The sequence below is a fragment of the Triturus cristatus genome, chromosome 3_2 (assembly GCF_964204655.1).
Source record: "Triturus cristatus chromosome 3_2, aTriCri1.1, whole genome shotgun sequence".
In the NCBI taxonomy this organism is placed as follows: Eukaryota; Metazoa; Chordata; class Amphibia; order Caudata; family Salamandridae; genus Triturus; species Triturus cristatus.
This window is the reverse complement of record NC_140584.1, coordinates 853947475-853974317: the sequence shown is the minus strand read 5'-3', so window position 1 is coordinate 853974317 and position 26843 is coordinate 853947475. Positions and strand designations below refer to the sequence as shown.

Sequence of the window (26843 nt, the reverse complement as noted above, 5' to 3'; positions counted from 1 at the left end):
ATGTCCACTGCCCCCAGGCCTCTGCCAGGAATAACCAGCATCAAAGTGCGCAGGGCGTTTACATCTTTGCCAGGAGTGAGACTCCATCTGTGCACAAGGGGTCCTTGAGCCTGTGCCAGGGCTGGGGCTGCATTCATGCTCGGGGAGCTCTGGAGGCTCATCGGATGTGCAACTGCTTCCCAAAATCTGAGACTCTAAATAGTGCATTGTGTGTCTGTCCTTGGAGAAGAAATTGAACAGAAGAATGAAGTTCGCCCATTGGGCTCTTGAGAAATGCACTTTCGAAAAAAAATGCAGCGCTTATCTCAGATACAGCACAGCATTTATACTCCATCCTCGCTCCCAGGGTCATCTAACGGGTCTTGAGCTCCCCAAGCCTTCCAGCCTTTGGATGGAAGGTGGTTTCGAGTGGCCGGTGATAATTCCAACGAGGCAGGGGGGTACGAAGATATCCGCCCGGAACAAGTGTCTCCTCCCAGAACACCAGTCTAGAGCTTATCTCGCGAACCGGCGAACCCGCCTGTACCCTACTGGAGACACTAACATTTAATTGAGCGTACTCCCTACGGCCCCCTCATCCGTGCATCCCGTGTCGCTGCTGCGACACTTCGCTACAGACCTCCTCATCACCTCGGACTGCGGCAACTTGGCTTATCCGCCCTTGTTCCTATCTTACTTCCCCTTCTACCCTAACTTTGCAGTGGACCGCCTACGTTGGTCCTCTTCGTACCCCCCTGCCGGGTTGGAATTATCACGGCCACTCGAAATCACCTTTCGTTGAACCGCCACTCAGCCCTGAAGAATATCGGATTACAACCCTAGTGTGACGAAACACGTGTCGGCTGGTTGCTTTTTCTTTGTTGCAATATTAAAAACTTATGATTGACACTCTGGTGTAGACCATTACCATTCCTACAATAACGAGACTGTAATAGCTTATGTGATGTTGCCATAGCACCATGAATGTTCTATGGGCTCCAGGGTGATGGAATGTTTGTGCTTGAAGTACAAGCTCATTCCCTGGAAGCTGTTGTTGAGATGAGCAGCAATAAACCCGACTTCTACCACGTCCTGCTGGTGTTTGTGGTCACTTCAATTGGCGACAAGTTTTGGGATCTTCTGCTCATTCCCAGTACCCACGTGTGTACATTTGGAACTGCGCTATTTTTTCATTTTTTCACTTCAGAGACCTTTCTACCAGTGTTACACCTTCATTACGTGTGCTCAGGACCGTGCTTACTTTGTATTGTGTGGATCTTGAATCCACACTATCACGGGGGTTAAAGGGTATTTCCCCCGACCTGGCCGCACCGTACACACTCTGACCACAACGAGACATTACGCGAACTAGTCTGAGCGCCATTCTTCCTGTCGATACTAAAAACCCTATATTAACACATACAGCCTTTGGATGGACACCAGGTCTGACTATCTGATTCCACAAAGTAGGACACACTTTACTTCACTCTCTTTTCTTTACTCCTCTCTTGTAGGTACAGGAGATTGTGTCTGTGAGCCTCTCCCATACAGCTCGTGGAGGATGAGTGTGCTGCCTCCGGTACGCAAGGACCGCATCATAGCACAGCAGCCTCAGGTAAGTACTGGTTCCGCTGATGAGGGTCTAGAGCTTACCAGGGCACTCACATCAGGACCATGTAGAAGCAAAGGGTTTGGTAACTTTTTTCTTGAACAGGAACAGCACTAGAACTTTAGTGGGCAGTTCAGCTCAGTGATATGGAGTGAGGTGGAAAAGAGACAACAGGGTCTTGTGCTTGTTGACCTTCGGAGAGATGCTCCTTTCTTCCCCTGTTCTTACATCCTCTGGTATGAGTCGGTTTTGCTTATAGTCATCTCTATGCCTTCTTCTTTAAGCGAACAGCTGGTCGGACTCTTTGCTCCCCATTCATGGCACACAGGTCTCCAACCTTTTCTGTAATAAGAGCTACTTATAATCAATGGAAATCATCTAGAGCTTCTGATAATATTAGTGTTGTAATCGTGACCGTATCAGACAAGATTATATTAGTAGCCACCCCATTCAAGATTACCAGCCATGATCACCTCAGAGCATCACGCAGGGCAGTCAGCAGTAATGTAAAAAAGGCTTTGCCAGTTTGGAATGCCTTTACATATGTAATGCACAATAGCTATAGCTTGAATTGCCCGGATACCAAGGTAATACTATTAGTAAGCTTTAGATATATTTTGCGAATGCAACCATTGTTCTCTAAGCATGAGTTTATGGGCTCTGAAACTATACAAATTTTTGTATTGAATGCACACTGTCCAACTGTGGTATACATATACTAATTCAGCCAAGGAAAAGCTTCTAGTTTAGTAGGCTGGGCTGGACACAGGTGAGCTCCTTAAAGGTACCTGGAGAGCTACCAGCAGCTCGCGAGCCACTCATTGGAGAAGCCCGGCTTGGCATATCTCTCATTATAATTTCCGAAACTAGGTGAAAGCTCTTCTGGTGCGAGGATTGAACCATAACTGGCACCACAGTAACTGCAAGGAGGCCAGGCCTCACTCCATGGAGGTTTGACCTCAATGAGACGCAACCACCATCTGCCCATGAGAGAGTCATACTGCAAGCAGTAAAGACGGCTTACAACTGTGCCAATGTGACTGGAAATAACAATAACAGAAAGCAAGATTCTTACATTACCATCTCATCAATGCAGCACAATAACCATGAGTCTTAAGAGAAAGTAAAGCGTTACCAGGTAAACTCCAAACAATAAGAAAGACAACAAAATATAACAAGACATGAAGCACAAGTGGTATTGGTACTAACCCTGGGCAGAGGAATAGGTACTGGCGATCATTCACATCAACCAGTGTTCTGGTTTCCAGCCGCTGCAGCCAAGGTTCAGACCAAGAGTCAGACCAAGCGCACAGAAGAGTGCCTGAGCAAACCAAATCTAGTGGGGTTTTTTTTCCAAATATAATCCTGGGTTGGTGCAGCAGGAAGCCTCACATTACTTTACCCTCAGAACCACAGACCTGCAGACAAGAAACAATATTAGTAGAATAACAACATGAACTCAGGCAAACAAATGAGAGAGGGACAAGTGCGAGAAAATCAAAGTACACTGAACACACCAGCCAACAAGAAAGCACCTTGTATTTCTGTTACAAAGTGAAGGTTCTTTTTTATTTCTGGGGTGAGCTCAACTGAGTCCGCTGCTTGTTCTCAGTCTTGGGCCGCCTGAGGGCTTATATGAGTCATTTTGGACAAGGGGTGTGTTACAGAGCCTCACTGCTTGCGTCTTACATCTCACTGCGAAGTGTTAACCAGTTTCACTGTGTGTTTTCCAGTGTGAGGTCAGTTCTGTGTGTTACTAGACCATGGGTCCAATGCTGGCTTTTCAAAAGTGTCTGAACAAAAAAAAAAATCTTTTGACATGGAGCGCTATTTTTTTTCTGAAACCCGCGTTGCCAATGGTTTCTGTGTGAAATCTAACTGCGGGAATGTGTTCTCACCAGTCTCATCTGACTAGATAGTGGTCACCAATCAGGCTATGTGGATCTGCGCTGGTGATTGGCTGTGCACATGAACTAGCTCCCAGACAGACGTATTCCGTATCTCCTGGGTGTCAAGCAGCTAACGACTGCAGCACAAAAGGGGGGACTTTGTGGTGACCTCTCTAGATAGATCTGTTGGACTATCGAAGGACCTAGAGCCAGAACACCTGATCCACTTACTCCCATTCCTTACCTAATAACCACAGACAATATGGGACCACCCCTTTAATTTGGCCTAATTGTATTTCCATGATTTCCTTTTCCTTGGTCCTCCTCTTCTTTAATTTGAAGCTCCCATACCCCCTACACTGTCTGCGTACCTCATAGCTATACGTCAACACTAAGGGGCATATTTACTAGAAAATGGTGCGGCATGGCAAAACATCTTGCTGTGCCGCATTGTGTTTTTAGGAAAGTGCAGGGATGCGTCGTATTTACAGCAATATATTGCATCCCTGTGCTTTCCTATGCGCTGGTGAAGAATTGTCTTCCTAGCACCAAGGCAGGCACCTTTGCACCACAGTGCAAGGGTGCCTGCGTTGCAGGGATGATTGTTTTTGCGTAGTAAGGGACGGCTTCCTGCACAAAAACAATCCTTGATGGAGTTTTCCTCCTTTCATGTGTGCTGCAGAATGCCTCACACATAGAGCAAAAAATGATGAGAAATAATGTATTTCTCTTCGTTGCACCACTTTAACACTTCCCCTGTGGAGGCGTAGGAATCTGATGCATTCCCAGGTTTATGAAACCGTGTAAACCTAGGAATGCGTCTGAATCCATGGGTGTTGTGTGGGAACACCCACAGCCACACCCATGGAATGCCCCTTTCATTGATAGTAATGCGTGAAAGGGGGGTGTATTTACAAGGCGATAAAAAGACACGCAAGGGTGGCTTTGTAAATATGGTGATGTTTTGTGCACCACCAGAGCGTCAAAAAGGCACTAGGGGCGTGTAAATATGCCCCCAAGATTCACCGCATCAGGTTTCTGCCTCAGTAAGCCTCCTCGATTGAGAACTGTAATGCTACTCAATATCAACTGGGTCTGGTTGTAACTTTTAGGTTGCTACCCTGCAAACCTGGTTGCCGTCTTCTTACAGAATATGCGTTGCTAGTTAGTTGCACCTAGGCACTGCTTGTTCTGTGTGTGAATGGCTACCATCCGTCTATTAAGGGCATGTACGTGCAAGTCGTGAGTTGATTGGCTGCTCACTAAGATAATGCTGTACTACTGTGCATCTGGGATCAGCCTGTAAATTGATTTACTTTGTATCTGGGTGCTGCTTGCCTATCATTCTGTGAACTACTTGAATCTGGTACCTGCATTTGTGTGCAATATGTAATAGTCAGCACCTGGACATCACCTACTTTTTGTTCCCAAAATGGCTACCTGCCAGTGTGATATCTTCTTCTAGGTACAACTCGTGGAATAATTCTGCGTAAACCATTTCTTTACCAGTTTTTCTTCAGCTAACGGCATCTGAGTAGCCATTACTCAGCTTCGTGATTCGTGAACTGCTCCTGCGTGTCTGTTTACACCATGTACCCTTCTTTCCCATTAATGTCGACTCATTACAATGATCTGAACGCATTTATAACATTCACACACACACCCATAAGTATACACGTGCAATGCCGCACACAAGCCAGCCTCTGCACCAGTCCCAGCCTCGATGCAGCTACCCTTCTCTTTGCTGCACCATAAATAGTGCACACCTACATACTCCAGTGGTCTGGCAACAGCACTTTGGGTCATATTAGTGGTAGCAATGTGCCATACAGTCAACTGTTGTGAGACCCCTCCTCCTATGTGCATTTATGGCAACAAAAATTGCAACTTGGCAATGCAAATCTTGAGCTGGTTTCTCTTTCCGGGTCAGGGTGTTTTTTAATTGTAGAAAAACAAAATGGACAAGTTTTTGGTGATTTCGAGCAGACGTTGTGCGCTATCACCTTATAGGAAACTTAAGGAATGCACAACTGTTGTAGAAAAAACCCCTCACCCACCTACCTAGTAGGTGGCATGCTTCATCATTGGGGCCCAGCTGGATTGCCTAATACACTCCAGCTGTGCTACGACGCCTGAGTTACAGCGGAGCAGGATTGTTGAAGTTGAGCAGAGAGTGACCTACTATGTGAGGTGTGGCTATAGGTTAAAAATGTCTCTGAGAGATACCCTTTTGAGAAAAAGTTTATTAGAAGGGTCCCAGGACAAATGTTAAAAATTATGCGGGATAACTGGTTAGGAATCTTATTTTCCTTAGTATCCCTTGTAAATAAGGTCTACTAGTTTCAGCCTGCTAGTTGGTTCCAGAGGCTTTCATCAGGACCAAAAAGAAATAGTGACTGGCCGTAAAAACATGATATAGGCCAGGTGAAGTGTAAATATCAGCACACACACCTAAAGTGTGCTGTGAGTGTAGTGGCGATTTACTCACAGTATCTCCGTTTGAGAATACCTGAAAATTAAAAGGTAAGTTAGTAAGAAAGACAACATACAACAGTGGTTAACATGCATCTCGATTGAATGCATGCACCTTTGTGCTAATAGCCGGTGGTCTAATGCCAGAAGCATAGTGGACATGCACGAACACTAGAAAGAACTTGCGTGGCTACAATGTGCCCCAATGTGTGGATATACACGTGGAATCCTTGAGTGGATGGGTGTAAGGTGAGTCAATAGCGTAGTATCTTAGGGCACATGGTGCTCATAATCTCTATTGACTATCAGTAACGTGCGTGTGTTTGGTGCAATAAAATCTTGCATCCCACACACTATTGTATTTGTGAATGGTAACGCTTGTGATGGCTAGTACAAACTCTTAGCGACATATGCGTGCATATCATTCAAATTGGTTGAATTGTGGCGCGTTTCGTCTTAATTGCAAAGTATCGTGAAGATTAACACACGGACAACAACATGAAAGACAGACAACATGTAAGCTGGTAAAGCGATCTCACTTGGGTATCGAGGTGATTATGCCTCTGATGACCGATCGACGTGACAAATTCCCCTCATGACCCTAATGAAAATAGAGAGGGAATGGCGATGTGTGGGTCAGCGTGATCGAATGAAGCCTAGTACTCACGTTTGCCAGGGAAATTAAGGTCCGAAGTACCTAGTACGCCGATCAGGTCCGCTTGGTGAGCCCCGTACTGCAGCGGTACTACAAAACTATCTCGGTACCATAACCTAATCGTACTGGTTTCTCCTTGTGACTATTTTCTTTTTCATTTATTGCACGCACACGCATGCGCAGCAATTACCCGTTACAGTCACCCCGTTCTAGTCTTCCAAGGCCGCCCACGTGACATTCCGCCTTTCTTCTGCTTCCTTCTTAGCCCCCTCCTACCTACAGTACGGGGCTCACCAAGCGGACCTGATCGGCGTACTAGGTACTTCGGACCTTAATTTCCCTGGCAAACGTGAGTACTAGGCTTCATTCGATCACGCTGACCCACTCGTTACCCTGGCACTTGACACAAGCCCAGACGAGCAGGAGAGGCTTATGTATACACAGTAACTGACCCCTTGGATTCTCATTCAGCTTAACCTTAAGATCCACACATCGCCATTCCCTCTCTATTTTCATTAGGGTCATGAGGGGAATTAGTCACGTCGATCGGTCATCAGAGGCATAATCACCTCGATACCCAAGTGAGATCGCTTTATCAGCTTACATGTTGTCTGTCTTTCATGTTGTTGTCCGTGTGTTAATCTTCACGATACTTTGCAATTAAGACGCAAAGCGCCACAATTCAACCAATTTGAATGATATGCACGCATATCTCGCTAAGAGTTTGTACTAGCCATCACAAGCGTTACCATTCACAAATACAATAGTGTGTGTGGGATGCAAGATTTTATTGCACCAAACACACGCACGTTACTGATAGTCAATAGAGATTATGAGCACCATGTGCCCTAAGATACTACGCTATTGACTCACCTTACACCCATCCACTCAAGGATTCCACGTGTATATCCACACATCGGGGCACATTGTAGCCACGCAAGTTCTTTCTAGTGTTCGTGCATGTCCACTATGCTTCTGGCATTAGACCACCGGCTATTAGCACAAAGGTGCATGCATTCAATCGAGATGCATGTTAACCACTGTTGTATGTTGTCTTTCTTACTAACTTACCTTTTAATTTTCAGGTATTCTCAAACTGAGATACTGTGAGTAAATCACCACTACACTCACAGCACACTTTAGGGTGTGTGCTGATATTTACACTTCACCTGGCCTATATCATGTTTTTACGGCCAGTCACTATTTCTTTTTTGGTCCTGATGAAAGCCTCTGGAACCAACTAGCAGGCTGAAACTAGTAGACCTTATTTACAAGGGATACTAAGGAAAATAAGATTCCTAACCAGTTATCCCGCATAATTTTTAACATTTGTCCTGGGACCCTTCTAATAAACTTTTTCTCAAAAGGGTATCTCTCAGAGACATTTTTAACCTATAGCCACACCTCACATAGTATGTCACTCTCTGCTCAACTTCAACAATCCTGCTCCGCTGTAACTCAGGCGTCGTAGCACAGCTGGAGTGTATTAGGCAATCCAGCTGGGCCCCAATGATGAAGCATGCCACCTACTAGGTAGGTGGGTGAGGGGTTTTTTCTACAACAGTTGTGCATTCCTTAAGTTTCCTATAAGGTGATAGCGCACAACGTCTGCTCGAAATCACCAAAAACGTGTCCATTTTGTTTTTCTAAAGTTATTTGGGGAAGGGGACAAGTTACCTCGTTTTTCCTCGCTCTCTTTGTGTTCTCTTTTGTTTTTTAATTGTAGGCAGCTTATTCATTCTGAATCTAGAACCGCCTTCTAGGGCCGGCATTCCACCATCGCACCAATCAAGTTTCCTAAGAGTGGAACATGTAGGCTGCGTGTGTCTTCAGGAAAGAAATACTGATGTTATACGTAAGGAACTCCATCTAAGGGTAGGATCTTTGATGGAGTCATGTTTGACTCCATCGAAGGAACATCTCTCCGGATACAGAGTGATGCCTTGTCTAAAGGGGCTTTTTTAATATTGCTTGGCGTACATTTGTGGCAGCCCTGGAACGAGGATCCATACAGTATTGCTTAAGAGAAAGACATACAAATGGCCACAAAGCTATTGTAGTTTGCTAAGTGAGTGGAGTGGGGTATTCTACTTGCTAGCTGGCATACATACTGAAATCCACATGAAGATACTCTGCTTGCAGACTGCTTTAAGAGCTGTCCTGCAGATCAAATACTTTTGACCCAGCTATGTACTCTTAAAACACCAAATGCTGATGACCTAGCTAACCATTTCTCATTAAATGATAAAAAAAGTCCATTGTCCACGCTGTGCCATAATCCCAACCTATATTTCTCCTGTGACGTGGATCTCATTTACAAATTCAGAATCCGACCTGAAAAAGTAAATTCTTAAACTATAAACCTTCAAATTACTACTCAATCCTTAACCCCAATCCCACGGATGAAGAACATACAGCCGTCCTCCTGCTACTATGCCTGAACTTCACATTCCTTCCTCTCTCAGATTTTTCCAAGTCACCTTAAAGTAGGCCATGTACATGCTCTTCTGATGAAACCCATAGCTTACCCTAACAATCGTCACAACTGTAGACCCCCCTACAGCTCGTGCCTTTCCTGGTCACAGAAAAATGTATACTTACTGAACTGGAGAAGTTCAGGTCGACAAATCAGTTACTAGGCCTCCATCCATCACCCTCATTCAGATTGTGGCATAAGAAATAAACCTCTATTTCAGTGATTTTTCAAACCATGTGCACGCACCCCACCCCAGGGGACTTGGTGCCATGAGGGTTGGAAGACCCAATAGAAAATAAAACTATTTAGGTGCACGCTTCGAGCTGCTGCCTGCATGTTATTCCATGCTCTGCTCAGATTAAATCAAAGATTAGATATACAAAAGAGAGAGGTCCCTCCAACCCATGTTTAAATTGCAGCCTTGATTAGATGTCAAATTGTGCATTCACTCACTGCTGCCTCTGGAAATGTAATTTTTGCAGGTTACAGGCAGTGCAGAAGACAAATTAACATTGAAATTAAGTTGCAAGATAGTGGTAAAAAGTTAAATGAAAAATATAAGTGCACTTGTTATACACGTATATTACAGAGGAACAGTCACATTTCTGCATCTCACTCTACAGGAAATCCAATTTTCGTAGACTGGGGAAAGATAAAAAAAACACATGTATTAGCAAAGCTAATAATAGTTCTCATCATGGTGGCCTATATATAGGCTTTTCTGATCAATATCATAGCCAGTGTTTCATGAAACAGAAGTGGCCCCTCAAGCTTCTGGGACCCGGTGTCTCTGCACCTGCTGCACCAATGGAGGATACGCCCCAGTAACCAATGCTTTTGCTGATGCTGCGAAGGTAAAAAGAGAATGCACAATGGTGAACGTCACTTAGAACAGTAAATTTAAAACAATTGTATTTACACACAAAAAAAATCGTAGGGCGGAACTGCTCAGCTGCAAGTGGCAGCTGTTGGGCCCTCCAACAAAAAATGAACAAATAAATACCCTTGGCGGATGGTGGGGCGAAGCATCAGGGAGTTGGCAGAACTCCCTGAAGAAACGCGCACAAAGGCACTTTATGAAATGCGAAGTGGCACTGCAGCAAATGGCAGCTGCTGGGCACTACCATTTTTTTTTTTTTTTAAATAGTGCACGGTAGAGCAGGAGCGGTTTGATGGGAACGGGTAAACAGGAAGCAATAGGCAGGGGTGGGTATTAAGAGGCAGAAAGCATAAAATAACAAGAGTGACAGCAATGGAAGATATACATTTTTAATGAGTGCTTAATGGGGAAAAAAGTCGTTCTGTAAATGTGAGCAGAGGAAGGATACAAGTTAGCCAATCAAAAAGACGGTAAACAGGCTATGCACCAAGAGAGGGACAAATACAAGAACAGAAAGGCAAGCCAACAAAGGAGAAGCAAGAAAATGAAAGTCACAATAAAACCTATTGATGTAAGCAACTCACAGACTCTAAGCCCACTGTAAGTTTTTGTTATGGCCTACAAGAAGCTTTACGCTACTGACAGCTAAAAGCTATCTGGTAGGAGAGACCTAATAAGACCTTTCAACTCAGGCCATGACAGTTGTGTCTAACACTTAAGAAAAGCCGCTTGCTGAGGTGTTCATTCGGTGAATGGAAATATTTAACTTACAACTATTAACAAGCATTGGCATAGCCAATAGGTCTCGCCCTTGGGACCTTATAAGTGTTTACCCATGCAACAGTTGATGTTGTTGCACCAAGGATATTGTGCTGTATAACTAAATACTTATAAGGTCCCAAAGGCGAGACCTATTGGCTATGCCAATGCTTGTTGTTATGGCCTACAAGAAGCTTTAGGCTACTGACAGCTAAAAGCTAACTGGTAGGAGAGACCTAATAAGACCTTTCAACTCAGGCCATGCTAGAGCATTAATTATTTTCCCCTCCTCCTCCCCCGCCCTTTCCAAGGGCAGGGCTTCTGTTTTGCCTAAGGATCAGAAGGCTACGTTAACTTGCATTAGGGCACCTTATCACTGTCGTGGTGTGTGGCCCTTACTATCTGCTTTGGCAAAGTTTTTTGCGGTGCTGTACACGAAACCCCCCACCCAAGGATGGGGTAGATTAAACCCTCTTCTTTTACTTTGGCCATGGAAAGAATACCTACCACCCACCCCCCTGCATTGGAAGGAAATGATTAAACACCCTACAAAAAAATTAATGAACACCAAGAACCTTGAATAGGTGTGGCTAAGACCTTCTTTCTAAGGACAGGTGAGTGAAAAAGTGCTGCACGTTTGCAAAGAGAAAATACTTCCTTTACTCTGTCTTCTGTTCACTCTATCAAACTGGAGTGGCTGCACATATATATTAAATACAACTGGGGCTTTTCTGGTGCACAGAGGAGTGTAAAATATGCTGATGCAAACTGTAGGGACAAGTTGAACAATTTCGTGTTTTGATGCACACGTTTTTAATTCATAATGTTGTTTCTCAAGGCACAGGCAACCAAAGGTGAAATTTAACTGGAACAAACGTATTTTAGGCTGGAACACGTCCGTCATTATGGTGCGGTGTCTAGCATGTGAGTTGTTTTAACTCCCACAAAAACCGGCTGACGTTAAACCCACCTAAGCCCACCCTGAAAAGAACTCTGACATTCCTACACACATTGGTGTGGGGCGCGGTGCCCATGCTACCTGCAAGGCTCTGACTGGGTTACTTGTGCTCACTGCAGCTGTCTTACGCTCTGAGTGCTGCTTCCTGTCTGCCGACAGACTCCGTGTGTGGTCCCCACGCTGCCTGCAGCGTCCCGGCCTTTCCTGTCCAGACACGCACCTCCAGGGAGGGCTGCGTCAGCCTGACTCCGGCATGGCGTTGCAAGCAGGCTACACCCTCCTCCTGACAACCTCAGTCGGGATGGCCCATTGAACGCAAAAAACTCGCTCTCCGTGCCAGTGTGCAGTGTTTCACTCTCGATGTATGTTACACCTAAAGTGTATTGTGAAATAGTTTTTCGCTCGTGAATTTGTGAACTGTGTGACTTGCACTGTATGTCAGTGGAGCTGGAACAATTTTCTGAGTGGGGGTGCCGCCGTCAGTGTAGCATCGATGAAGTCGTAGTGGTTGTGAACAATCCAAGTGACACACAAAACAAGTGTAGCAAATGAACCCTGCCTAGCCAGCAGGCGAGTGTTAAGGGTGTCGTATGTAGGTGCATTTTGGAGCACACGGTCCCAAATGTATTACTAAAGCATGGTGTGGTAACAAACTGTCATTTACAGACATCACATTTTCTACTGAAATGGCTACACATCTGACACTGACATGGAGCTTTATTGATAAAACTATGTAGCACAGTGGGAATCGGGTTGTAGCAATTATTCATCATTTGCACATACCAAGTAAAGTGTATTGAACTGATTTGGACCTATTAAAATCTTTGTTTCCATAGCACTTGAGAATTACAGAAGAACAATTTACTTAATTTAAGCTTTCCCTACTGCTAGGTTTTAAATAGGTGTATCCTTTGTTGGAAAAAAATACATTCTCTTACGTTCTAGAGCCTTTTCTTTCACACTCTCCCTGTTACCCAGCAAGATTGCCAGACACTTCCCATAACAATATCCTCTAACTGTGCAGTCAGAGAAAGAAAAGTACTGTAAACACCAATCTCCATGGGACAAGAATGAGCAACAATTTGTCAGAAGACGGCCTGCCAATTGACCTGGCTTTGAACACACAGCAAAAGTGACAAGATACAAACAAAATGTAATGGCATGGTTATGGCTCATTTACCTTCTAAACTCCAGAATGGTCATTTTAGGGGTGCTGCAGCGCCCTCTGCACCCTTTCAGCGGCTGGTGCTGTATGTACATCAATAAATAGTGCTTGTGCCTACTGAATGTACATATATCACATTTGGTGTATGCAGTGCACTGATATACATACGCATAAACATGCAAATGTATTATTTCATTTATCGCGAATCCTCGTGCAGACGGTGTATCCCAATCAATGTACATTAACATGCATACAGTATATCATTTACTGGGATAAAAACATGCAGCTGCAGTGTATAACGGTTGCTATGCAGAGTTATGTAGCCACACTACCGCACGTGCTTTATAGATACACAGATGCAGTGCATCACACCCTGCGTTTTAACATGAAAAACACATAACAATTACTGCCTACAACCAACATGCTGCTTTTTAATTCAACCTGTACACCGTGTCTCACACAGCATACTCCTATACACACACAGTGCACCACACCTGCTGTGTGTAAATATGTAGATATTGTATCACATTCAACGTTTTCAGGTATGAACATCTGCATTCTGTATTATGCAGGCTGCATACAGATATGTAATAGTGTATCAAGCTTGCGGTGTATCTATGTATGTAGTCACACTCACTATTTACAAATGCCCAGGTGTATTACGTCACTTTCACTGCATACAAATATGCCTCTGTCACAATCACTGCGTACATGTAGTCAGTCTCTCTCTGTCTGTCTCTCTCTTCCCCTCTCTCCCCCTCTCTTTCGTTCTCTCTCCCCATCTCTTTCTCCCTCCCCCTCTTCCTTTCTCTCCCTCCCCTTCCTCTCTCTCTCCGTGTGAGTGTGCCGGGCTGCAGTTCCTGCTGTGCTTTGCTGGTTTCTGGGATCCTGTCCTTACCTCGTGTCTCTGTGTTTCCCGCTGTAGTGCTTCACGAAGGAGGCGGCTCTGCACTGCCGGGGCTCCTTCCACCCTAAAGTGACCTCAGCGTGTCAGCAGCAGCGCACGGGCACGGTCGGGTAAGTACCTTTGCTCTCACGCATGCGCAGAGCACTGGGAAGGGACTGGGCGGTGAGCATGAAACTCAAGCTACTTTTGTAATGTTGTATTGTTGTTTAGGTCAGAGTAGCACAGGTTCAGAGTCTGTCTGATGATGTATCTGTCAAGGCCTGCACGAGTCTTACACTCTTGGAGGAAGCCATTTTAGCGGTAGAGCACTCTGTGTATCTCCATGAAGTAGAAACTGTTGATCAGGGTATGGAAATGTAACCCCTTTTCCAATGTCATTGCCAAACGATCATTGAGAAGCCTTTCCAGTCTGCGCCCCTTGTAGGCCCTGATGGATAGAAGCGTAAACATTGTACCCACTGAATCTACAAAATACATATGCCTTAACTTACACAGTAAAATGGAGGATACTCGCGGGGTCCAGGGGCTTCGGCATAGCAGTTACACAGACACAAGCAGGTGCAAGGCCTCACTTACGCACTGGCAGGCTACCCGGTTTCACCTGAAACAGCGCTTGTGTTATTTCTTGTGAGTTTATAGTTCTTTAAAAAAAAATATCTAAAAAGAGTCTTAGAGCCCACCCATTACTTACTATTCGTAGGCTTGCTCGTCACTCTTCTTTCTCTTACTTACCATTGGTAGGCTTGCTCGTCACTCTCCTTTCTCTTACTTACCATTGGTAGGCTTGCTCGTCACTCTTCTTTCTCTTACTTACCATTGGTAGGCTTGCTCGTCACTCTTCTTTCTCTTACTTACCATTGGTAGGCTTTCTCGTCACTCCTTTCTCTTACTTACTATTGGCAAGCTTGCTGTCACTCTTCTTTCTTTTGCTTTTATTGGTCAGTGCAGCGGCAGCAGGGCTGGTTTCATTTTGCTGTCTCACTTGCTTCAAACCGCTATAGGAGGATTTATGTTTCAGCTCTTTACTTCGACACACCCTTCACAAGACTCACTTTCCAAAATTTGATTGGCGGAATGCCTGGTTTAGTTTCAATCACTGAGAATTACCTAGGCTGTACTCCAGTCCATCATGCCACCCCTTAGAGAGATCGGCCGTATTCAAATGTAAAGACCAGCAGAGTAGCAATCCATAATCATCAGAGCACTGAACCTAAAGCTTATGATGCAACTGGCTGGTCAGCCGGGCATTCACCTTATTGGGTTAATGGCTAGTCACTCTGGCCATAATTCAGTGAATCATCTAGGAACAATAAGAGCCCTGCAGCCCAACAGGACACAATCACCACAAAGCAACGAAAGAATGACCAACAACCACCTAGAAGACATTGGTGTGAAGCCTGCACTGCTACCACACTATTAGGCACCCTAGAATACCTCTCCCTCATACAATCACAGATGGGAAAAGGTGTTCTTCTCTTCATCACTGGTTTTGTGATATTTCCCTTGCTTGACGTCATTTGCCCTGTATCCAGTGCTATCAAAACCATTTTTTCATTAATTGATATTGCAGAGATACTGCCTTTTGAAGGTACTTTGGAGCCTAGCCTTAAATTCTAACGTCTGTTTGGTACCGAGTCCGTGGGACCTGTGGATGTCTTTGGGCCTGTAAGTGCCCTTGCTATCTAACAATATTGTCCCACTGGAGCCCAAGACTTTGCCAAAAAGGAACTGTGCTTTAGAGTTTTAATCAACTGATACTTAAATCATGATGCCTATGGAAGGTGGTTCAAATGCTTCCAGAATCAAGGTAGCAGTAACACGGCACCACATCACCAGTAAGAAGATGCAATATCTCTGGGTCTAGGGAAAGGTAGTTTGGGTCAGCCTGAGGATGCGAGTGAGGGATAATGTAAGCTCACCAGTGACAGGTCAGAAAAGCATCTCTGCAGCTCCATCCCCCAATTGGTGTATTTTCCTTGGTATTTGGATTTGTCTTGCTTACTGATCTGCTGGTGATAGAGATCAGGGTGTGTACAATATTCCCACTACCACGGATAGAGTAATCTCACAGTTACACGCACATGCATACATCATACGCTAGGGCCCATTTCACTAACATACGCTCAAATACTCTACCAGCAATAAACCTGTGGAAGGAAAACACTCCTAAACACCCTGCATCTATACCGAGGTCGATAAGACCTGGTTTTTGTGACTGTCCCTAAGCATAATCTATACAATATATACAACAATAATCAATAACGCAAACCCAATAATTGACAAGAAAGAATATCCAACACCATGTTTAAAATTATATTGCTTTATCTAAAATTAGTCAAAGGAAATCAATCAGAGTAAATCATTTCTCATAGTTACCTATTCTAGCTAAATGTCAGAACGGGTCAGGACAAGTCTCTCGGTAAATGTCTCTCAAGACGAAGTCCCTTCAGCATCAATCCTCAGCAACACAGATTCGATACGCGGCAAAGGCAAAATGGCAAGTGGCAAAAACCCTCTCTAGGCTAACATCTTATAGTTTCTAAACAATAGAAAGATACATTGGGAACATAGAAAAAAAACTATAATGTCCGCCGGACTAGCTGAGCAGAGCGAGAAGGAAAGGATGTAACATTGCTACATTTGAGAATCTCTGCTCAGGAAAAGTACACATAACGAAAACTACGGAACAGGAACCAAGAAAATAAAACATGTATCACAATAATCCTGCTTCTCCTCGGCCATCGAGCCACAGTTCAGAGCTTCTCTCTAAGGCTCCTTTGTTTCCCAAGGCTGCCAAGGACACTTTCACTTCTCTTGGAGACTTCCCAAAAACTGCTGCTGTCCTCATGGAAAGTTTTTCAACAAGGACCATGGTCAGTTAGCTTCAGGACCATTTCCAGCAGGGGTCTCCCTCGTCACAGTTTTCATATTATAAATCACAGCCAGGCTCACAATACGGCCATCTTTTCTTAGGCCAACATAGTGTGAGAAAGTGCCATCTTTCTTGCATGGTATGCCCCCACTTTTTGCTAAATTGCTGAATGTACTTCGATTGAGTGTACCCTGGGTTCCTGCCAATCAGGTGCCCAGGGCCTATGTTCCTTCCTTAAACACACAAACTCCCAATTGGCAAACCCTAGCCACATGTCAGCCCCTAGTAAATGGTACCCTAGGTACCCAGGGCCTTGTGACCAGGGAAGGCCTCTAAGGGCTGCAGCACTCATTGTGCCACCCTCAGAGGCCCTGTACCCTTACACACACACACTGCCCTTGCAGGCTGAGTGTCTGGGTGCAGGACAAAACAAAGAGTCGACATGGCACACATCACTGTGTACCATGCCCATCACCTACACTGCCAAGGCATATGTCAGCCACCCCTCTAGCTGGGTGCATTACGCCTATGGTGTGGGCACAGGAGCAGGAGCCCTGTGCCCCTACAGTACCCGGGTCCATTCCTGGGCACTGTAAGTGCAGTGCTGTCATTTAAGAATACATGGTGCTGAGAGCTTGTCAAACACGAGCTCCACAGCACCATATTGGCAACACTGAAGCCTGGGAAGTTTGGTATCAAACTTCTCAGCACATTGAACCCACACTGATGCCAGTGTAGGATTTAATGTACTAAGCACCCCAGAGGGCATCTTAGAAGATGCCCCCTTACAGCTAACTTACAATCCACGTCTGCTCTGAGGCTGCCCAGGCTGCCACACAGCAGACACGTTGCTGGACCCCTGGGTGGGAGAGCCCCTGCTCTCCCGGGCCTGCAACAATGCACATCCTGGGAGAGGTGAGAAATCTCCTCCCCCAGGATGAGCAAAGGGAAGCTTCAAAGGCATGCCGCCATTTGGAGTTTCCCCAGGCAACTGCAACCCCCCACTCTGGCGGGAAGCTTGGCCGGAAACCCCATACAAGGACAGGGGATGTGCCAGCCTGCCCACCCCACCCCTCAGGTGGGGGAGGCGAGGTGAAGCACATCTCCGGGCTCTCGCCATCTTGAAGATGGGAGGCCCTACCCTATCAGGATTAGGCTACTGCCCCCCTCCCACAGGGGAGAGGCAGGATAGGGGGTGTACCCACCCCAGGACAAGGACCCATTGGTCCCTGGCCTTCACCTACCTGTAACGCCCCTAAATCTAGTATTTAGGGGCACCCTGAACCTTCCTTCCTTAGATTCCAGATAGAAAACGACAAGAAGAGCAAGAAGAACAAAGACCTGCCCTGCAGCTGCTAAAAAGAGAAGAAGACACCAACTGCTTTGGCCCCAGCCCTACCGGCCTGTCGACTCTCGAACCTGCACCAGCGCGGCATCCCTCGTGGCCAGCAACCTCACCAACCCCGGAGGACCTGGCTACCTTTTAGCTCTAAGCCCCTGGGACTCCCACGAGTAGAGGCTCTACTCAAGAAACCTATTTGCTATCCCTGGCACCAGCCCGGGACCGCGGACCCAACACACTCTGCACCAGCCAAGCCTGGCCAGTGCCGGAGTGGACAAAGACCCAGAGGACGACCCCACGGCGACTGTGACCCAGAGTCCGGCACCCAAGGACCCCCCTCGACATCCCGGAAGAAGCCTGCAGCCTCAGAACCAAGTGCCACCCCAGCCGCGATCAACCAGAGGGTAAGATTCCCGACGTCAAAAGGCACCCCTGCACCCGGCGCCCTGCGACCCCCTGTGCCCAATCCCGGGGTACCCACCTAACCTACAACTACCCAACTTACCTCTCGAAGTGGTGTTGGCACCTGAAACATCCTCGTCCCCGAGCCTGCAGCCTCTTTCCAACCGGAATATTCCCATTGATTTCCATTGAGCGCCCTAAGGCTCAAAAGCACCCTGCACCCAGCCGCCCGAGTGGCCCTGGCAGTGCCCTCTCTACACTAACCTACTTCCCCACTTGCCCTGAGTAAGTGACCAGGAGCCCAGCTCCCACAGCCGCGTGGCTTGCCAGACAGCAGCCACCAACCAAGGCCCCCCTATCCCTCATAGGATAACATTGGGCCCAACTCTCTCTGCACCCGGCCGTCCTGAAACCGCTGAGGGTGAACCAACTGTACCTACCTGACACTGGGGGACCCCTGAGTCCATGCCCGGAATTTCAACACTACCAGTCGAGTACTTACCCTTAAACCGCTAACTTCATTTTCCTCATAGGGTAACATTGACTGGCTTTTTCTTCAAAAATCTTCTAAGTGTGAACTTTTCAAAACTGCAAAAATTCACCAAAAATCAGCCAAGTGACAAAAACGAATTTACTCACCTGCTCCTAGGTGAGCTCCCAGTGCTGGATCTTGGTGCCCAGCCCTGACTCTGAAAAGTGTTCACAACTATACTTACCTCTAACTCATTTTTCTCCCATAGGAAACCATTGTCTGCTTTTCTGTGAAATTTCTTCTAAGTGTCTACTTTTGCAAATTTGAAATATTCTTCTAAAATCGTACCATTTCTGCAAACGAAATTACTTACCTGCTTTTGATAAGGACCCCAGTCCTGGGTCTAGGCACCCAGTCCTGGATTACTAAAGTAACGATAAAGTACTCTACCTGCAATTTGAATTTCTTGCCATAGAGATCCATTGAATGTTTTCTGTGAAATATTTTCTAAGTGCTAACTTTTGAAATAGCTAAATATTATTTAAAAATCACTACAGTTATTAAGTCGACTTTCATCACTTGATTCTGCATACTGACCCCAGGCTGGTTCTAGGAGCCAGACCTGGAATTCCAAAAGTAATCTGAAAAGTATTTTATTACAAATAACCTGAATTTACCATTGAGCTCAATGCATTGTTATGTTTAGGAAATAGGATTGTTTATTGCAACCAACTGTGACTGTTTACACAAATTTATTGTTTAAAACAAAAGTATTTATATTCAACCTCTCATTCTGAGAAAGTATATTTTTACCCCCTTTGTGGTTCTAAAAATAAAACAAGCATATATTTTATATATACAAATCATTGGCCTAGAGTTCAGTTATTGAGTGTGTGAAACCATTTGCTGACTGAGTGTGTACAATAAATGCTTTACACTGTCCTCTGGTACTGCCTTACTGCTCGACCAAGCTACCACTTTTGAGAGTAAGGTCATACCTAACTTTGACCTCTATCAGCCTCTGGGGGACTGTGGACTCTGTACACCCTGTACCTATTAGGGAACAGTATATACAGAGCCACTTTCTCACACATAGGCCTTAATAGACCATCTTAATTAAAAGAGACAAAAACAACATTACTACAGCATAGTGATTAAACAGTGTTAACCCCACTAATACCCTTATGTGTATGCATTTATCTAGCACTTGCAACATGGAAAAGCATTAATTCGGAAAGCGTTTTGTGCTCAAAAATAAACAGCACATAGCAACGTTTAAACATGAAAACACGCACGTTATTTTTTAAAACAGCACATTTATGCACACTCACGTGTAATTCTCTCTTGTTAGGACAAACGGATTGATTAATATAAACGCACTTGCACAAGACAAATATTTAATTATTAATTATTAATAAATTAATACAACGAATAGACATGCCAGAGCTTCAAAAGCCCCAGAATTTTCAAACTGAAAACTCTGCTCCAGCAATCCCCCCTTTGGTGATTTTATCACCAAATAAACCCAAAAAAAAATTTGTGAAAATTTAGTCCCATTTTAGGAGAAATCGGAAATGTCTTTTCCCCTTTACACAACATTAAACACCAGTCACTCTTTCATCATCCCTTTTTGTCTCTAAGTAAACACTCTCCCTCAATTCTTCTAGTTCAATTTCTCGAGGTTCTCTCTTCAACCACTTGTTTTTCTTTTCTTTATTCAATTTCTTCCTCCCTCCCCTGTTTTTACAACACACACACACCAATCTTATTATTAATAAAGCAACAATTATACAAGTTAAGGGAAACAATATTCTACCTATAATAGTACTACCTATCTTTGCAATAAAATCCTTAACAGCTATCATTTTATTAGCTATTTTAGTCCATAAACTCTCAGCTTCAAGTGGTACTAATTCTTCATGCAAATCAGTAATATTTTTGATATAGACCTTTAGGTCTCTGCTTTCGTCTGGAATGTAAGTGCAACAATGTTGAACTTTCAGCATTCCACAGACTCCACCCTCCTTGGCCAATAGAATATCAAGGGCAAGTCGATTTTGCATAGACATGGCACGTACGGCACTTAATTCCGTATTCACCAAAAGAAACCCTCCAGCGGTATTTGTCGATAAGCGATCAACCACTGTGGACAGTTTCCGAATTCCATAAGCATTCAAAGAAATTCCCACTGCTGGAATCAAAACCCCAAAAATATCACCCACTATTTCAGACCAAGTTTCTCTCTTAAAACGCATTAGTAAATTAATATGCTCTACATCTGTTACTTTATCTAGATGAAAAATCTTTGGAAAAACTAGGCCCACATAACATGTGCCATACCAATGGTCAGGCAACTTGTAATAAGCCTTATTCCCACAAACATAATATACTCCTGGAAGAATTGTATCTTCTCCACCTCTGAAACCCCAACCTGTTGCAATGAAGTATGTATCATGGCACTCACTAGTCCAGACAAAATATGTATCATATTGGGATTTCCTTCTTGTAATACAAAGTTTACCCTTCTGTGGTGCATCTAGAGCTAAAGTTGGACTAGCCCCATTCTTCAACTCTTTTCCCATCTCAATGTCCCAAATTGTCTCACTCACTTTATATTTTCCTGCTTTCTCATGCATGTTCAATCTCCTTTCTTCTACCATATCCAGGAAAGCTTTCTCCTCTCCTTTCAAACTGCAAGTTAAATTATTCTTAAAAATGTAATCTAATGTTAATCCTTTTTCTTCAATAAAAATCTCACCAAAAGTGTTAGCTTCTTTAGCTGGATTCAGCTCTTTGTTCATTGGCAAGTGCCCAAAAATACTATCTCTGTTAGACATCTTATAATCTACTTTCCCTAACAAATAAAAAACACTACTTAAAATACTACAGGAAATACCATATGTAGCTGGTAAATGATGATAAGTAACACCCTCTGAAACGGATGCAGGTAATTGCATACAGACGTAGCAATCCCTTACTTCCATTGTTTTCACATATTCATATAACAGTTTCGAAAAAACATTACTAGAAAAGTTATTAATTGACCTATCTTTGTGTATGTAAGTATTACTAATTCTAATTGGAACTACTTTTTGTGAATTCTTCTCTATATTTGTCACATTCTCTGTATGCATTTCAAACTCTACTTTAAAAGTAACTAATAAAACTAAAACACCCCATAGAAGCATTAATAATCCAGTACAGCAGCAGCACATCCTACACCACCTTTTAAAGAAGGCACATCTATTTCTATTATCCTCTGTTAGCCATTTTAGTTTAGCCTCTACTACTCCACTACTGTTTGAACTTTTCAATTTCAATTCTCCAGCAATTCTTCAGCTTTCAGTTTATCCAAATGATCTCTTTGTTCACTTAATCCAAGTGAATCCTTCTTTTACTCAGTTTGGATACTTGTCATTCTTCACTTCAATTTCTTCAACATCAAATTGTATTAGATCTCCAACATCAAAATCCTCAGTACTCGACTCTTCTCCAATGTCAGTCAAGAGTACTTTCAGAATTTCACCAGTATCTTCCTCAACCACTTCTCTCAAGATCTCTTCCGGATTATCTCGAGTCACTGCTTCTTCTTTTCCTCTTTCAGACAGTGCCACATAAGACCATTCCGGTGATCTGTACTTTTGGTTGGGTTTTCTTACTCTTTTTATTTCCACTGGTTCGTTTGACTCCTTTGATTCTTCTCCTTCAGCTTTTGAACTTTGACTCGAAACTTCATTCACTTGTTCAGCTTTCGATGTATTTGCTCTTATTATTTTGTATCTCAGCCTCTTAACTCTGTTGTTAGGCCAATGGTCTCCTCTTAACACCTTTTTCGGCTTTATTTCTTTATTACTTCTTTCTCCAATCCAAGTTCTCTTTCTCAGAACTCGACCCTCTGTTTGTTCATCCTCATCATCTGTTTCAAGTGCCTCTTGTTTCCGTTTTCCAGCAGCTCTCTTCTTTTCCACAGATTTTTTCACCACTGTTTGAGACTTCCCTACTCCTGTCCCTCCTCGGGTCTCCGACACGCAATCTTCTTGCTGTCTACTTGTCCCTTCACCTGGCTCATCAAGAATGTTCCCTACACCTCCTCGGGGGTCTTCCGCAATCTGTCCCTCTCTATCTTCTTCTGACCCTACTTCTTCAAGTATAATCTCAAGTGGTTCTTCAATCTCCTCCTCTTCTGATTCAGGAGTAGTCTCTGTGTGATTTCTCTTTTCTTTTCTTTTTCCTTCACTGCTGTTTGAAACTTCAGGCTCTTTTACAGAATTTGATCTCTTCTCTGATACTCGCAGTGGTTCATTCGAAGCTTTTCCTACTTCTTTCCCCACTGATTCTGTATCTTCATCATCACTGGAATCTGACTCTTCAAAATACTCTTTACCAGTCCCTTCTTTCGGGTTTGGAACTCTCAGAGTATGACTTGCATGTACCCAGTGCTTCACTCCAGCACACTTTACTGCAGTCGTCGTAGTCAGAATAACTTGTCTTGGCCTTCCCCACCTTGGAATCAAGCAATTTCTTCTTCTGTGAACTTTTATTCTCACCCAGTCTCCTGGACTCAGATCATGGGCTTGCTTCTTCTCAAGTGTGGTAGCTTCTTCTCCAACCTGGTGAAACACAGAATGAACTGCGTCAGCCAGGCCTTTACAGTAATCCAAAATCATGTCATCAGTTATTGTCACCAATTTATTGACAGGCACGAATGCATGGCGCATAGCACGTCCCATGATTATCTCGTGCGGACTCAAACCAGTAGTTCTATCTGGAGTAGATCTCATTGTCATCAGAACTAGAGGCAAAACATCTGGCCATTTCATGCCAGTGGCTAAGCACATTTTTCCAATCCTATTCTTGATTGTGCCATTAATCTGTTCAACCACACCAGAAGCCTCTGGTCGGTATGCACAATGTAGCTTCTGCTGTATTTTCAATGCTTCACAAATCAAAGCCATGAGCTCATTTTGAAAATGTCCACCTCTATCAGACTCAACTGTTACTGGAAACCCGTACCTAGGAATCAACTCCCTTAACAGTAACTTTGCCACTGTTAATCCATCATTTCTTCTAGTCGGGTAAGCTTCCACCCACCTTGAAAACAAACAGACTACCACTAGAACATACCTCAGTCTGTTTACTTGGGGCATTTCAATGAAATCAATCTGCATTCTTGTAAAAGGACCTCCTTCTCTGCCTATTGTTCCCAGACTCACCACTGTCTTTTTCCCAGTGTTAAATTGCTGACAAACTAAACACCTCTGACAGATGCTTTCTGCAATTGTCCTGAACTTTGCATTGTACCAGGTCTGCTTGAACGACCTAACCATCGCGTCCCTCCCCAAATGTCCCTGGCCATGATACATCCTTGCCATTGACGACAAGATGGAGTTGGGCATCACTGGTCTGCCATCTCTGTAGACCCAAACATGGTCTGTTTCTCTTGGAGCACATCCTGCCTTAATCCAATCTTTTTTCTCTTCCTCTCCTGCCTCATCTTGCAACTGTTTCACTTCATCCCAGGTCTCTAGGACATTAGTAAACATCACAGAGAGTAAAGACATTTCCCCTTCTCTGTCCCTGTTGATGGACTGATTTGTTTTTGCACAATACTGTGCAACATCGTTAGCATAACGGTTTCCGACCGTTATAAAATCCTCCCCTAGTCCATGGGCAGCACATTTTACAACTGCTAACTCCTTAGGCAGCTGTATCGCCTCAAGCAATTTACCAATCATTTCAGCATTCTTTATTGGAGTTCCACTCGATGTCAAGAAACCTCTTTGTAGCCAAAGTTGGCCAAAATCATGCACCACTCCAAATCCATACTGACTATCAGTCAATACAGTCGTCCTCAAATCTTTCCCAATTTCGCAAGCTTTTGTCAATGCTATCAATTCAGCAACTTGCGCAGATTTCACCCCTTTCAATGGTGATGCTTCCATGACCTCTGAAACTTTGCATACCGCATATGCTGCACATAGCACACCATCATCATTTCTCAGGCATGATCCATCCACAAACAACACATGATCACTCTCATTCAAGGGTAGATCTCTTATGTCTGGTCTTGGTTTTGTACAGTACTCAAGCACATCCAAACAGTCATGATCATCTTCCATTTTCACACCCACATTTTCAATGTCTGGCAAAAGCGTCGCTGGATTCACATTCACACATCTCTCGAGAGTCACATTTGATGCTCCCAGTATCACTTTTTCATATTTAGTCAATCGACTATGTGACATGTACTGAGTTCTGCTTCTTGTCAAAAGAATTGCCACATTGTGAGGTACGAATACCCTTACAGGATATCCCATTATGATTCCCTCACTCTGTTCCAGACTCTTGCATGTTGCAGCCACAGATTTCAGACAACCTGGTAAACCCACAGCTACAGGGTCAAGTGTCGATGAGAAGTACGCAATAGGCCTTCTCAGTAATCCATGTTTCTGAATTAACACTGAAAGTGCACACCCATTTCTTTCACTGCAGTACAGCTCAAATTCTTTCTCATAGTCAGGCATACCCAAAGCTGGAGCCTCACATATTTTACTTTTGAGCTCTTCAAATGCTGCCATTTGTTCTGCATCTAGATCCAATGGATCTGTCATTTCACTTTTTGTCAGTTTAATCAGTGGCTTTGCTATCAAGGAAAAATTAATTATCCACTGACGACAATAACCCACCATACCCAGGAACATTCTCACTTCTCTCTGGGTCTTTGGAGCTTTCATTTCTCTGATTATTCTGATCCTGTCAGTAGTCACTTTTCTCAGACCCTTTTCAATATTGTGTCCAAGATAATGCACCTCTTTCTTGCAAAACTGTAATTTGGCTGGAGATACCTTTAACCCTCCATCTGCCAGATGATTCAGTAAAGCTATGGTATCTACTTCACAAGCTTCACGTGTCTTTGATGCCACCAGTAGGTCATCAATATACTGCACTAGCACTGAACTCTCGGGCATGATCAAACTTTCCAACGATTTCTTCAATAACTGATTGAATATCGAAGGACTCTCCGTATACCCCTGTGGGATTCGACACCATGCTAAGATACGCTGGCCAAACCTGAATGCAAAAATCGGCTGGCTATCATGATGCAATGGAATTGAAAAGAACGCATGACACAAATCAATCACTGTATACCACTCAGCATCGTGTGGAATTTGATACAGGATCACTGATGGATTTGGCACAATAGGACAACATGCCACCACAATTTGATTAACTTTTCTCAAATCCTGTACGATCCTAAATTTCCCATTGGGCTTTTTTAGTCCCATTATCGGTGAATTACACGGACTACTCAGTAGTTCTCTCAGGACTCCTTGCTGAATCATTTTCTCAATTATAGGAGTTATCCCTTCAATTATTTCTGGTGTCATTTTGTATTGAGGAATGTTAGGATATGTGATTCCCTCTTTTACTGCAATTTTCACTGGATCTACATTATTCATCAATCCCACATCCTCTCCAGTAAAATCCCAAACTGTCCTTTTCACTGTGTCTCTCAGCTCTTGAGGCAAATCCTCCGGATTAAACACAGCAAATGCACCAATTAACTCACTTTCTCTATTTTCTAGAGTCACTCGGTACAAAGCATCTTCATCTGGTGTCTCAAAGGCTATTCCATCCGGTGTACAAAAAATTGTGCAGTTCATCTTGCACAACAAGTCCCTACCCAATAGGTTCACTGGACTCGTGTCACAGACAATGAATCTGTGCATGTCTGAAAATTTCCCTATCTGTACTCTTACAGGTTCAGTAAGACGTGTTTTGATTTGTGTATTGGCCACACCAACTACTTGGATTGCTTCATCCGAGAGAGGAAGATTTCTAACATCTGTTGACCTGACAGTTGATCTTGTCGCACCTCTGTCTACCAAAAAAGTAACACTCTCCTCATTTATTTTCCCATCCACAAATGGTCCTGCCTGGTCTATTTCTAGAGTTGCACCAAGTATGCACTCTTCTTCCTCTCCTCGGCACCATCAATAATCACC

The 26843-nt window shown here is 44.0% G+C and overlaps 1 protein-coding gene across 3 annotated transcripts in view; it reads left to right on the top strand.

Moving 5' to 3' along the window:
- Positions 1-26843, top strand: part of RAB34 (RAB34, member RAS oncogene family) — a 189507-nt gene that overhangs the window by 2125 nt on the left and 160539 nt on the right. For all 3 annotated transcript variants that reach the window (XM_085649135.1, XM_085649133.1, XM_085649134.1), the window contains exons 2-3: positions 1494-1594; positions 13768-13859. In XM_085649135.1, coding sequence (XP_085505261.1) covers positions 1541-1594; positions 13768-13859 — 146 coding nt within the window. In that variant the 5' untranslated portion in view covers positions 1494-1540. The remainder of the gene's footprint in view (positions 1-1493; positions 1595-13767; positions 13860-26843) is intronic.